This window comes from Falco naumanni, chromosome 18 (genome assembly GCF_017639655.2).
Source record: "Falco naumanni isolate bFalNau1 chromosome 18, bFalNau1.pat, whole genome shotgun sequence".
Lineage (NCBI taxonomy): Eukaryota > Metazoa > Chordata > Aves > Falconiformes > Falconidae > Falco > Falco naumanni.
In genome coordinates this window covers 1,795,992-1,810,927 of record NC_054071.1, presented here as the reverse complement: position 1 = coordinate 1,810,927, position 14,936 = coordinate 1,795,992, and the positions used below count along the sequence as shown (strand labels likewise).

The window sequence follows — 14,936 nt, the reverse complement described above, 5'->3', positions numbered from 1 at the left end:
GAAAAAAAACGCCCTTTTTTCCTTTTGAGTCAGAGTAATTTTTTATTTAGCCTAAAGTGAATTATTACAACAAAGATGAGATGGTGGCACCTGCAATCCCAATCCAGCCAGCTCCAGGCCTCTCAAATCCATACCACAAGACTGGCTGTCCCTGCAACACCATGCTCAGGACCAGGACCAGTCTTTTCTGCTGCATTGCTTGGTAGACACAAACTCCCCAGACAAGGAGGTTTTTGCACATGATTCTTCTTTCTGCCACAAGCTCTGAGCGGGAGGTGAGGGCTCTGCCTCATTCAACGTGCAGCCCAAGGGGGAAAGCCCTTATCTGCAATGAGCACTATCCCCTAAGGATCCAGACAGAAAATCGATAGGAGTGCAGAGATCTGCTGGCTCTGAAGTGCTAAGGAGTTAGGAGGCCATCATGCATGATTAGATATGCTGATTATCTGCTGATTTTTAGCAGACGGATTCCCTTAGCAGCTGCCTCTGGCTCCTCTATCCCTCATTTGTCCTCTGCCTCTGCTGTCAGCTTTCCTGGGTTAGTACCAGGTGTGGTTCCCTGTTTTCACACACCCCTGAGCTCGGGGACCTTGTGCAGAGGTCTGCTTGGTTTTTAAAGAGCATGAAGGAGCACAGAGGAGGGGTGGGGGCTTCTGAAAAGGTCCCATTTTGTTTTCCCTCGTGAGATGCCACCTCTTACTGCAAATTTTGCACCCGTGCCAAAGTTCAACAGTAAAGGTAAACTGAACTAGCCCATTTTAGGGATTCTTGCTCCTTGCTATTTGCGATGCTCTGCCAAGTTTCACTGTACTCCAGTTTAAGCTGCTTCTCAGAGTCACGATTTAGTATTTCCCTGAGTCAGGATAACAAGGTTGCCTTGTGGGCTGCAAGGTGCATGATACATGATACAGCAGATTCCTCTTGCAGGGCAGGTTTTTCTAGTGACCAAAGCAATAGCAATAATTGGCAGCAGCACTAAATGGAAGTTACTACCATATGTGCACGTTCACGTGCACGTGTAACCACTCTCTCTACATGGGCCCCGCAATCAGTTGCATGCAGCTGCTCTGCAAAGGGGACAGATCTTCGGTTTGTACAAGTTGAGTAAGGTGCCTGGAACACTGTGATCCACACCTAGAAGCATTGCAGTCAGATTTTCAGGAGCTTATCATGCTTCCATCCAGGCAAAGCTCCAAGGTCTTCCAGAGGATCCGCAAAGGAGGAAAAGTGTCTACGTGCACGGAGTTACTCATCACCTTTCTAGCCTTTAGCTCATACTAAGAGAGTTTCTGATTCTAGACGAACTTTGGAGAAGAGGGATAGTAAATGCTCTGAATAGGAAAAGAGGGAATTATTAAACCAGTGTATCTTAACAGCTAACAACAACAGAATTTCAACTGTCTTAAAGCCTAATAAATACCCTCTCTTGACATGCAGGGGAGACACTGGAAAGAGTATGGCATCAAGTGATGAGGCAGAGCAATCCACTGAAGCCTTCCAGCTGGGCTCTGTTCTCAGCTGTGTCATGGCCTGAGACTGAGCTCCCCGTGTCTCCGTTCTCCTGCCGCATGTGGCTGGGACCAGTTAATCAACCCACCTCTTCTTCTTGCCTTCTCTGCTTAGGCTGCAAGATACTGGGCAAGGGGCCGCTGTGGTCCATATATAGTACAACTCTTCTGAGCGGCAACAGGGCTTCCGAATAGTTTAATGCAAATGTCAGGGAATATATCATTAGATCTGCAGTCATTCCTAATAGTGCTTCATAAAGGCTATTTCGTGTTTCCATCACTTTTGTGGCAGTGCTTAGAATTGGACTAAAAGCAGTGGGTATGGTAGATAGCAAAGCATTTCACTGCCAGTCAGAGGTGAGAAAGAGGAGAACAACAAATTCTGCCTTTATTTCTTCTGCAGTCCATCTACTCTTAAATATCAGTATCAGCAGGTACAATCTGAGTACGGTACTTCAATGGGTTTGTTTTTATGATGTTTACAGCTGTAAACCAGCCAAGTATGACATGCAATTTCCCTAAAGAGCTTAAACACTCGCAAGCCTAGTCACATCCAAACGAGCCTCAGCTCTTTGCAGAATAAGGCAACTGCACTGGCACATTTCTACCAACCCCCAAAATCATTGCCCAGGACAGACCTCTGGAAGAAGCAGGAGACTTATTGCAGGAAGAATAGAAAGTGCATGCCCTCAGCCCAGCTGTAAATCCTGGCTCTGGTTTTTAGGCTAAAGGAAATGATTATAATGATTATTTTGGGGTTTTTTGGGGTTTGTTTGTTTTTTGGGTTTTTTTGGCATTCTGGCAAGGCAGGAGCGCAGTGTGGCTCACAGTGCTTACAAGATCAGACAGCAGAGGTCCCTACTTCAGTATCCACCTCCTTTTACCACTGTTATAGCCATTAAATAGAAGTAGGCACTGCCTGGCACTTCAGGTGAGAAGAAAGTTCAGAAGGAATAGTTACAGTACATAAAACACGTATCTTAAATAGAGATCGCTAGCACTAAAACAATTGAAGTCCACCCGAAGGAAGAGCTTAGAAATAAGCACCTATTCCTGGATGGATGGATGTAAGAAAGAGCAGAGAAATCAGAGCCTGCAGCTGAAACCCTGAGCCCAGGAGGGAAAGGTCCTGCCAGCAGCCCCCTCCCCCCAGCCTCCATCAACCGCCTCAAAGGAATGGAACGTGCCCCTGCCTCAGCCTAAGGTACCCTGGGAGCAGGGGTATGCCTCAACAGGAAAATACTGGAAGAAAAGTAAGAAGGACTGAGAGGCCCCATTATCAGTTTAATTGCATAAAGAAAGTCCCTATGATTACTAGAAGGATTTTTGCCTAGTGAATAGCTTTTCTTTTAAATGAGGGGAAATATCTACCTGTTCAGATAAGGCACATGCCAATGGGATGCTCATTAACCTACGTGTATTTGCTTTGTTGGACTTGACTGATAATTAAAGTCTCTCCTTTTGCTTCCCTTGGGAATTAAAGGGTCTTACTGTCTCTGCATAGCTCCGTCGTGAATAACCCCTGAGGCAACAGGCTTGTCTGGGAGAACTTCTGCAGAGGACCCTGAGGTGGGACCTACCCTGGGCAGTGCTCCTCCAAGCTGAGCCTGGATGAGAGCCAAAGGAGAGGTTGGAAGGAGAGCCTTCCCCAGCCCGTGTCCGCGGGAGCTTCGGGATCTCTGTCCTGGCTCTAGATGCTCAGCACCACGAGCTGGTGTCCTTCTGCTCACGGACCTGGGAAGGGGGAGATTTGAGGCTCGAACTCGATAAGCCAGGCTTGCAGCTCCCTCTTGTAAGGGCTGCAGAGCGGTGAATGGTTTGTGAGGGCTCAGAGCGGTGCAGCCCTTGGTGTGACGGTGGTGGAGGCACCGAGCAGCTGAAGGAGCAGAGCAGGTTCCTCCAGCATCTGACTGGAGCGTGGGCTGAGGTGTAAGGGCTCCTCCCTTGACCCCCCTCCAGCCATCCAGGGGTACCCTCAGTGTCCACCTAGAGAAACCTCCTCTTCAAAGGAAACACCCCCTGTTCCTCCTCCTCTTTCTCAAAACGGATGGCTCTCTCCTTTCTTTTTGCCCATTTCCTGGCCCTGGCAGGTCCGATGCTCTTTGTCCTGACGGTTATTAGATAAAATCTCCAGCATAAGCCACTCCCCAAGACAGAGCATGAAAGGCTGCAAAGGAAAACAGCTGTTCTTTCCCCTGGGAGCACGAGTGGGCTCCCACACGGTGGGGCAGGCAAGCGGGGCGAGTGTCCCCTGTGTCCTTTAAAGCTCCAGCTGTGCAGAAAGAAATGACTCAACACGGTCTCTGGGAGAAGGCGGCTCCTGTTTCCCTCCAAAGCAAAGACCTTCACCTGCATTCAGACGCCCTCATGCTACATCAACATGGGGATCACCGATGCCCGTAAATTCATAAATCTCCAGGATAGTGCCCAAAGCTCATCAGTTCAGCAATCCCTCAATTAAAACACTCTCCCACTGGACCCAGGCCTCACGGAGCACAGGTCTCCAGGGGGAAGGCTCTTCTGCTTTTAACACAGCTGATTGCTGCAGCTGGGCATTGCTGCAGTAACTCAGCACCGTCCTGCTAGCTGGAGGTGGCTGCGTTGCTCCTGCAATGATTAATGAAGATTAAATGGGTGTGGGATGGGAACGGGGGCCCATAAGTTCAGCCCAGCTCCCTTAGGTCTGATTGCTACCCCCCCCCACCCCACCCCCTGTGAAGTTGGGAGGCAGCACCCTGCTGCCTGGGGAGGGGGTGTTAAAGGGATTAGAGCTGTTAAAGACTGCAGATGGCTCAGCCTGCTGTGGGTTGGTGGCTTGTACCTGAGCAGAGGAGAGCTTGAGGATGGAGTGGGAGGCAGTTTCTCTTTCCTATGTCTCTGGAGGCACCTGTCTGCACTGGTTTTTTGGTAAGCATTTGAAAGGCTACTCTCTCAGTACTGCTGTACCTGGCAGATCCCTCATACCAAGATGACTGAGCAAATTCATCAAAGACCAGAATCCCGTAGCTCTGAGATACCGGGTTATATCGTTTCCTTGAACAGCCTTTCCTCTTTCAAGCTTTCCAAAGGCACCAAACCGGGAGTTCAGCCCTGCCCCTGCCTGCTCTTGCTGCAGTGAGAGAGCGATCAGGCCCAGGGAGATTTGCTGTGTGTTTGCTCAGAACTGGCACTGCTGCCTGCTCGCTGCTTTCCAGCTCAAGGACTAATGCTGAGAAAGGCACTTTGAGCACAAAGTTAGCTAGAGAGCTTTTGTGCCAAACTTGTGACTTATACGCGAGATTAATTCTTACCTCCCAAATCTTTTCATGTTAAGGAGGAAAAGAAATGTTCTGTCAATGGCCAATAAATTCTTTCACAGACTTTCCACTGGAGGGAAACAGAAATAAAATACAGCAGCCCAGGATTTCAATATCAAACGCTTAACTCCCTCAGAACTGAACTGCTCAGATGCTCAACAGCCATCAGAGGCATTGCTTACACCCGGAGTAGCTCAGCACCTCCTGGTCACAAATGCCATCTGGGTGGCAGCACAGACCCCTCGGCAGAGCAGGGCAGCTCCTATTAACCTCCAGAGGTGGAAACATCTCTGTCACTCTGCCATTTGAGAAACAAATGAGCTGCCTCTAGCTGATGACCACCTTCAGGCAGATGCTGGAGTTTGGCACAGCCGACTCAGAGCTCTCCAGAAAGCCTCGCTCGGGTGGTGATGTGTGTTGTCACACAGATGTGCCCGTTGTAACACCCACGGGTGTCCGGAGCAGCTGGGTGCTTGTGCAGGATCGGGTGGGTGGTCTGTGTGTTGCTTGCTTTGGCTCAAACTCTATGTAAAAGGTTGCTGGATGGTTTGGCACAGGTACCTGCAGCCTCTGCAGCGCAGTGGGTTAAACCTTCCTCCCCTCTTCCTCTTGCTCTTCAGGGGTAAGACACTTTTCTGCTCTGGATTTTTAACCAATTCCTCACGCAAAGCTGGGGAGAGGCTAACAAGCATCCACACACATACCTGCTTGCCTAAGCTTTGCTCGAGCCCATGCCCTGGCCTGAGCCAGAGGAGCCAAAGTGTTACCAGAAATCTGTAGGCGTAGCGAAAAACCCATCTCTGTCATCCCCTGTTGGGTTTCAGTGCTGGTGAAACTTGGACTAAAGTGGTATTTTGCTCAGTGCCTTGTAAATGCCAGGGCAAGAGCTGCTGCTTGACAAGGAGGTGAGCAACCTCTGGGGCTGCTTCTCTGCTTTTCCTCCATCAGGGTGTAGGGTTCAAAGCCCAGCCTGCTTGCTGCCCTCCCAGCACTGCCAGAGCGCCATGGGGCTGTGCAGGGTCCAGCTAGCAAACGCTCCTCAGCGTTTTGCTCCTTCCCTGCTCTGCCTTAACCTCTCTGAGGGCATCTCTGAGCCACCGGGTCAGGCCAGGCAGCTCCGTGTGCCCATGCCTGTGCTGATCCCACCTTCTGGGCCGTCTGGTTTCTCAGACACCTGCTATGTCTGAAGGGGTTTAATGTCAAAATAGACTTCAAGAGCTTTGAAAAAGTGATCTCCAGGCAAGCACGAACTTGGAGTGATAGGGCATGGCTACGCAAATAAACTCTGCTCCATGCCCAGACCGTGAGCACGTTTTGCATGCGTTTTGCTGAGGTGCCACATGTGCTGACTCCAGGTTTGCTGGGTCCCTTTCTATGGCTCTCCTTCTCTGACACGATGATGCCTTCGGAGCAGGGAGGAGGCACCAGCTGCAATTCCTCTGCACTGCCACTTATTTCTAAGCCTTAAGTGGCTTTCAGTGAAAGACTGGGAAAAGGTATAAAAAGAGTGGGGTGAAACATCACCCCCAGCAATTTCAGCTCGAGACTTGGCTGAGGGCATTTACCAGACGCCTGTTACCGAGTCCCTCAGTCTGTCACACAAGAACATGAAAGCAGAGCCTGTAGGACACACCAGGTCACCTGGGCAATGCCCCCCTGGCTGGCTCTGCTCTCCCCAAAACCACTTCAGATGTTTCTCTAAACTTATTGTTAGATCCCAGAAGTGGTGGAGGCTCCACTTCCCAGGCAACCTACTGCAGGGTTTCGTTTTCCTTTTCATTAGGTAGCTTTCCTTAACACCCAAACCAAATCTTTCTTCCTGCAACTTAAACCTATTATTTCCCATGTTACCTAACATGGCCAAGGAGAACTTGTTCCTGCCTTTCTCTTCACAGCTCTGTCTCATGCACTTGAAAGCTGTATTTATCTTCACAACATCTCTGCCTTGCCATTATCTCGAGCAAACAGATGGGAGCAGAGGAGCCAAGGCTGGGGGTTTGGGCTTCGTTTTAGATATCCAGAAGTTAGAAGTCTAAACTAATTGTGTGATGCTCGCTGTTGTGCCTAGCACAGGCTTCTCCGGCTGGCACTAGCCTGAAAGGGCTTCCCCGTGCCCTCCCTCAATCCCACCGTTTTTGTGCTGTGATCTTCAGCTTCCCTCTTTGTGTTTCGGGATAGGACAAGGGGAATTCAGGGTGCTGCTTTCCAAAGCATCTCAGTTTCTGTAGCCCCAAAGCACCCATCGCTTCTAATGGGAGTGGAGGAGGTCTGCCAGAGGGGTGCAAGCACAGCAGCCCTTGTGGCAGCGGGCGCCACGTGTGCTGCACAGCATCAGGGAGAGCCATCCTTACGGGGAAAAAGCAATTTTGAGGCATGTCTCAGGAAAACTCCTTATTTTCAAGTTTACTGATAATGCTGTTTTTCATGTGCAAAGCAACTGTCTCGCTTCATCAGATCAAACAGCATATATTGGTTGCTCCTCCCTTTTGATTACTTTTTAATGCTAAGTTTGTGTAACGTTTGAATTTTGGAAGGGGCATAAGGCTGTAACAGGTAGGAGGTAAAGCTTGGTTGGTTTGGAGTAAGGGAGGCATAATAATTTTTTCCAGTTAAAAAAAAAATTAGTTTGATGCTAATACATGTTGTAAATTCAAGCTGTTAATTGGAAAAAAATAAGATTTCAGTCCTTCTGGTGTGTGTCAATCAGGCACTTTGAGGAAAAAACAAGCTTTGATTATTTTTCATTTGAAGTTACGTTTCATTTCAAAAATTCCACCAGTTGGACTTTTTATTAACTGAAAATCACTCAAGAAATGCTAGAATTGTAAGAGATGTATTCAGTTAATTTCTAAAGTATTTTTTAAAATATTTTTTTAATTCAATAATGCTTTGAAGGTCAGGGTTTTTTCCCCCTCACCCTCTAGAATCGCCAGCACACACACCATCCGATTGCTTCTTTACTCAGCTCAATGCATGTGTGGGTCCAAAGGGAATTTCAGCCCCTGGCAAAAGGAGGGCCAGGGCAGGCAGGGCTGCCTGAGCTTCCAGGGAGCTGCTGAATTTTGGTTTATAAACCTTTCACCCCCTGCCCTCTGAAAAATCCCAGTGTTTTGCCAGTTGCTCTTTGCCAAGTTTGAACAAATTTGAACTAAACCAAGTAAAAAAAAAAAAAAAGGCAATAAAAATGGGGAGAGCGAGAGACAGAATGCTTTGAGATGGAATGTTTTGGGTTGAGATGCTTTTATTCTGAGGAGGGGCTTCCTTAAAATGAAAAGGTTAAAATAAAATAAAAAAAAAAGGGAAAAAGCTCATTTAACCTCACAGTAAACCAAACCCAACAAGGTTTGGCTGTACCAATGGCAAATGGACTATTCCTACACTTAAACTTATTTCCTAAAGAAGACTTTTCTCAAACACCACCACATTGTAGTCTAGCCCCAAATCCTAATAAAACAGGGAAAAACTCACTGAGCTGGAGAACTCTGAGCCAGCTCTGCTGTGAACCGGAGGACCTTTGCCAATGGGAGCTGTGCAGGATGACAGCTCCGAGCCCAGGTAGCTCACACTGTTTTCTCTATTGGCACGGGATAATCTCTGAATACCGGGACCAGCAGCTTTTGCTATGCAAGGTTAATATGTTCTTCCGTGAGAGCAGCGGCGGATCCCTTCCCCAGAGCCTTGCCAGGGCTGCCTGTCCCATCTTGTCTCTGGCAGGCTGCCCCGGGGAGGAGAAGGGCGCGTGTTTGTTGGTGCCGTAGGATGTTCACACTCGCCTCCATCTGCTAACATGACCCTCTGCCTCCCTCCGAGCCTCCTGCCCGTTGCCCACAAAGCTTTGCAATGCTTTGAGTACCAAACAAATCTGGTTTAGTAGGGCAGCTTGCAAACCCACTTAATGGGACCTTGTTACCCAGCCGACCTCCTTCCCTGGGAAGTTTGCCAAGGAACTGGGATCAGGGTAGTGCATTTCAGTGGCTGAGTGACAGCTCAGCATCCCACCAAGCATAACTATTTGTGGCGTTCCCGTCTCCTGACTGTGCTAGCTGCGAGTACTGTGGAACCAGGACTTGGCAGCAAGAGTTCATGGCTCTTTTTGACTCGCTTCCCATATCCAGTCCAGCTGATGCAAAGACCACTGCCACGGCAGGACACCTTCTTTGATGCGAGTTCTATGTAGTTACTAAAATAATTGGGATATAAAGCAAAACGGTATCTTTCTCTTTCAAACACAAGGCACAGAGCGCCTGGATGATGCCTCAGTTTTCTGGGAAAGTGAAATCTCTGCGGCACCTTCTAGCAAGTGTAGTCCTTGGCCTGGATCCATGCGAAGATTGGCCTGGCTGGTTGGATCCATATGAAGTAACTCTAGAAGGAAACCAGTCCCCTGAGATCTGTGTCTTCTGGGGTAGATTGTGATGAGCTGCAGAGCCTGCATCACCTGCTGTGGCATCCCACTGACAAATAGCAGGGTTGGGAAATGTCTGTCCTCTGCAGTGGAATCCTTCCAGGTGATCATGGGACCATGCTCCTGCTTTTCACATTTTCCTAAAATATTAGGTGGCAATGACAAATACCCTCAGTTTTCCCCCATCCTGGGATCAAAGATCAGAGTCCTCCTTTGGTTCTGTGTCTGGCAGTTGGAGGGATGTTCCCAAAGACTCAGGCGGGACAGACTTCTGGATCAGAAGAGGCACCGTGCTCTCCCCTGCTTTTCCAGGCAGGGCTGCAAATGGCAACGGCCTGTGGGAAGCGATTTGTTGCTCACCGTGTATGGTGGGGAGAAACAAGCATCATCCAGGAGAGAGAATTTTTAGTGAAGTCCTTTGCAGTTATCATCAGTGTTCGTTCACAGCAAGTACGGTTTGCGAAAGACCTAAGGTAAATATTCTGTGTTCCCAGCCCGTTCTGTATTGAAGCAGGGGAAACTAAATTGCTCCCTTTTAGCGCATACCACAGGTATCTGAGCAGAAAGGAAAGCAGGTTACACCCAACATCTCTAAAGAGAAGCCTCAGCCACCTTTACTAGCTAATTCTGCAGGCTACACGCTCAACCCAGACAGGAACGTGGTGCTATGGAGTTAAAGGACAGCCTGAACTGGAGAACCTGGACAAGAACAAGATATGCCTGCAACCATCTGCCAAATCTTGCAGCCATCAGTCAAATACCACCACCTAGAAGCAACACAGGAGATGTCTCACAGGAGACCAGTTTCTCCTATGCACACTGCACCTGAAGCACACGCGCTATCCCATCGTCAACCCAATGTACAACAACAATGCAAGAGATCCCCACCACCACCGTTGAACCGAGGGGCAGGGGGATGCATTCAGGAGCGTCTCAGTGTCTGCAACTTAGATGCCATGTGGGCCAGAAAAAATGATGCTGGGGAGCTGCGTTTGGGAAAAGTTTTCAAATTAAGATTTAAGTTTGTTGTGCAGTGTCTTCTGGAAGCTGGCAGAGGTCTTGCTTTTGACATTGTGTTGTTTTGGTATTTCTTAACCTAGAGATGACAGGTGTGTCAGGGGATAGCGAAACACGACATCCAAAGGCTGTCTGAAATCCAAAATTGAGTCTAACATTCTCTCTTTAAAACACAGAATGTGAAATAATTCTTCACAAGACCGTGGGGTATTCAGTGTTGTGGGTGCTCTCCTCATGCAGTCACTCCTGAACCACTGTCCTCTTCTTTTGGGCAATGACTGAATAGGTGGCACCTCCTGGGCAATGCCTATGGTAGAGACACCCATAGTGACATCCCTCTTTGGGATGGCTGGTCCAAGCTTGGGATGGTGACAAGAATCAGGTTCAATGCTTCTCCTTCTCCCTGCATGGCCATACCACATAGCTGTGGTGTTTGGTGATTCATGTTACTCCCATCCAGTGGCAGCTGTGGAGAAAGGAAACACATGACACTGACATAATCCTTGCTCCTCCCATGCCAACATCCCGTTTTGCCTGGCTTGGGGGGTATCCATAGTTAAAGGGTCACGATCTCCTTTCCCTTTGACATGAAGAGCTTTAGCACTCTTCCCTTCCATCTCTTCTACCTCACCGCCCCCTTTCCCTCCAGAGCAAACCACATTGAAAAGGTTCAAGCCGATCTCATTAGTGCTTTGACGCTACCAGAGCGTTCTGGTCTAACACATCAAGGACAGGCTGCAACCGCGTCCCTGAGACGCGTTGTTGAGAGCACGTCAAACACATCAAGGCTTAACTCCTCCTAGGATATACGTTACCCACGCGCTCTGCCTTTCACCTCCTCAGTGGGCGTCAGGACCTCACTTATGGACCTCAAGCTGCGGAACAGCTGAACCTTCAGAAGGAAGTGGAGAGGTTGGCTGCCTACTGGCTCTAGCATTTGCTGAGGGGGTGTTTGGCTGCTCCTGCCAGAAGCAAAAGCTGCTCTGCATGGACCTGTTAAAAAAGAGTAAGTCTGGCTGTAAATAGGCATTTCACCATGAGCGCGCTGCTTACAAATGTAATTGTGGCGGGGTGACGGCTCACCAACACACATGCAGAAAGAACTACCCTAATGTAAACCCAAAAGGGATAAAACTTACTCCCAATCAATTATTCGCCCCAAATGAACATGACCAGATAGTGAAGCTGTAACAGTGCGTACTACATCAAGAACAAGCCACACCAGTGTTACTTCAGTGAGAAGGTCCTACCGAAATCTCAGAGTAGAGCCTGCCAGCCATCTCTGGGGCAACAGGTTATGTCCTCCACTGTTGCAGTTACTTCAACAAGGCTGAGAAAGACCTGTTGGGACACCCCTCAAAAGGTTCCCAGGTTCCCACCACCTGTGCTTGTAGTCACTATGGTATCAGAGAGGAGAGCAGTATGAACTCTCTTGAATCATCAGCTATGATCGATGTTTGTGGCCAATTGAACCAAGACTGGCAAGGTGTTGTCATTTTTCTATAGCTCAGTAGCTTCAGAGGGTGTGAAGCCGCCTTCCTGATCTTCCTGGCAGGCTGCAGACATCATCCTGTTTGTTGTTATGTGGCAGAGGTCCCAAAGAGGGTGAGAGACTCCCAAATGTGCCCGGGGCCCTGAGGCATCCTTCTCTGCTGGGGATCGAGTAATCCAGATGTTGGTATGGCTGTGGACAGTGAGGTGGAGGAGGTGGGAAGGCAGTCAAAGTATCAGTAGCTATCATTGCCGAGAGCAGTCGTGTCTCAGGAACGTAACGGCCCATCCGCCACCTCACCTGGAAATGGGACATTGGTGGCAAGTCAGATGGGTCCCGGGCTAAAGAGCTGGGAGCGCATTGACCCGGCAGAATGGATTGGTCATGGAATAAGGTATAAAAGTTGGAGTAAGTCTGGCGTGTTTGTCACCTCCCTTCCCTTTAGCAACCACGATAGGCACGAATCCCTTTGCCCTCCCCAGCCAACCTTCCTTCGGGCAGGCTTGTCAGGTACTTACCCTAAACCGAAATCTGATCGTAGCTAACGACTTGAGTGATTTTAGTATCTTCTCATGCTCGTTCTACAGACAGGGAGCAGCCTCAGTGACTGCTCACCAGCACTGATGCAAGGTGGCTATGGCCCACCCAGCTGCACCAGCTATGGCCACCGTGAAGCTCCCCAGCCTGTCACACTGCAGGGACCCTGCAATCAACTGCAATCAAACCCATGTGGCATCTCCTCTGTCTGGGCACCTTGTGGCACTCAGAAGGGATAGAGGTGGCAGCTAAAGCGTTCCTTTCCCCTTGGGGCACAGAGGCCATGTGCTCCCTGCCTAACATTATGCTCCTAACAGGAGCATCTCTGAAGTTCAATTTGTCCTCTCAGATCTTGTCTGCAAGATCTGTAGGCTCTGGGCCAACTCTGCTCTTCATCATGCTCCAAAGTAGCTGATGCTGCTCATTACTTCTGTCATTGATGCCAGTTGATCATGTACAACTGACCAAATGAGAGATTTTCCCCATGAAACTCCATAATGTCCCCGCTCCCTGGACTCCGACTCTTCCCGCATGCCAACTGTGAAAGAAACGTTTCTATTTTTAGCTTTGAGGTGTTGGCAAGAAATGCAGCGTATGGATCTGCATGACAAACAGTCAGGTAACAGCACAGCCCTGATCCTGGGCCTTTGTTTCCTTCTGCCTCTACCAAGGATTGCAAACCTTGGTGCTTAATCTAGGGCCCTAATTGCCTGTCAGCCACTCTCCCAAATGCAAATGAGATGGAACAGTAGGTAAGGGTTTTCATGACAAAGTGCATGAGGGATTGAGAAAGCTTTATGTAGGTTGCGTTCAATAATGTCTGTGTTTAAAGTCTGGAGTGCTTATTCTATCAATTTTCTCCTTTCTCCCCTTCAGAATTTTATTTTCAAACAGGGAAAAATCTTATTTAAGGTCACACAGAGGTTATGTTTTAAGAAGTTTGCAGTGCATATCTTCAGGCTAGGTTAAAATTCCCTTAATGATTGTAGCAGTCTTGACTGGGGTTCATTTCTTCTGCTGCCTTTATCTTAAACCTTCCTGAATTCCGTTAGAGCTATGATGCTGCTAACATGGCACGACACCAAGGACTGAAGACACTCTTCTTCCCCCCTGCCCCCCCCCTTTTTTTTTTTAGACCTACAATAGCAGTTTGTTGTCTCTTTTTGTCTTCCTCCCTCTGTTTTCCCATGGCTTCTAGTTGACAGAAATGAGCTGCTTAGCTCTGTGGTCAAGATACTGGCAAAAATGCAGCAATTCTCTTTATTCTAGAGGAAACTGGGCACGTTCTCTGTGTATTAGAACATCCATCCCTTTTTTTCTAGTATAACAAATCCCTTTGCGCAGGCTCACTACATGCCAACTGTGTCACCTTTCAAGTTATAACCTCAAGATGGGGCAAAAGCACCACCCCACCCCTTTGGTGGGATGCAAACCCCAAAACTTGACTGCACCCAGGAATTCAAAGGCCTGTGGCGTTGTGCTGTGGGAAAGTCCACTGTAAATGCGGAGCAACCACACTGAGCCTTCCTCCACGGTGCTTGCAGCTCCAACCCAACCTCCATCTCCCATCACAAACTCTTTGAGTACAGAGCCACAGTCTGTCTAGCTGGTGAAACACCTTTGGAGAGGAGAAGGATGCTGTGCGCTAATAAATAATGAGAAGTGATGATCCTACCCGGGGGCTAGCAGGGAGGTAGAGCTGCAAATTCAATGAACAGGTGCAATTTGCACCCCCACAGCCAAATACATGAAACAGCCTACAACTAAATTAATTACTGCTGAAAGGCCAGGGCCGCTCGTGGGACAGCCAGGGATGTACTTTGGCTTCTATCCGGATCTTAACTTAACCTTGACTTAAGAGGCCTTGTCTCCACTCTTGTGCTTATAAAGGGGAGGATGACCCTGTATTTGCAAGGACAGAATATAGCACAGATAAATTACTCTTATATTAGCTAAGGCCTTAAAGAAAAATCACTGGATCACAGGCTGTGTGGCCATTCATTGCATGGGACAGCTGCCAGGGCCCTGCTCAAGGTCCCTCAAACGCTGTCACCTCTGGGTCTGCATTAGGTGCCACCCACCAGCTGAGCTCCCACCACCATCGAGCACCCCCAGCCCGAAATGACTTGCGAGCACTGCTGATTGCTCCCCAAACAGGCTCCCGCTGCTCCTGCAGGGACTCCAAACACTTTGTCCATCTTCCTTCTCTGCCCACACTTAAGTTAACCCTCTGCTGGGATTACTCTCATCTTGGACTTTGAGTCCCTTCCGAACTGTGCAGAGCTTCAGAGGCATCTAACATGTTTCTTTATTAGTTGTCCCAGCTTTCATCCCATGAGCTTTGTTGGGATGCAGTTCCATGGTTTCAAGTGATTTATATGCTTAAGGGCTCTCCTAACTTTCTTATTGATGACTCTGCTTCCTTTCCACCACCTCTGGCTTTGGCCAGATTGTCCCAGCAGCGACCAGCTGTGTGCAGAGGGACTGCTGGGTCAATAATTATCCATTCACAGGCAAACAACCCCTACCAGGAAGATGGTCATTTTGGTCACTCGGCTGGTGTTGCCATTGCTAAAGATTTACTGCCAGGACAGTGTATTCTGGGTGTTCCCAGAGGAACAGGCAATGGGCAACCTAAGGAAGGTCAAGGGAAATCAGTTTCTTCTATGATTTCTTGTTCG

General features: G+C 48.7%; 1 protein-coding gene across 4 annotated transcripts in view; it reads right to left on the bottom strand.

The window, feature by feature from the left end:
• Positions 1–2,275: 2,275 nt before the first annotated feature.
• The window catches only part of LOC121099001 (acid-sensing ion channel 2-like), a 41,945-nt gene continuing 29,284 nt past the window's right edge, over positions 2,276–14,936 (bottom strand). Inside the window, exons 1-2 of one of the 4 annotated variants that reach the window (XR_005831395.1) lie at positions 11,062–11,213; positions 10,604–10,692 (exon numbers count right to left, since the gene is read on the bottom strand). Coding sequence is in view for 1 of the 4 variants with exons in the window: in XM_040617580.1 (XP_040473514.1) it covers positions 10,534–10,692 (159 nt within the window). In the remaining 3 variants the exon portion in view is untranslated. Of the gene's footprint in view, positions 10,693–11,041; positions 11,214–14,936 lie in introns of those variants that run through there. The other 3 variants (XR_005831394.1, XR_005831393.1, XM_040617580.1) reach the window with 3 other exon arrangements.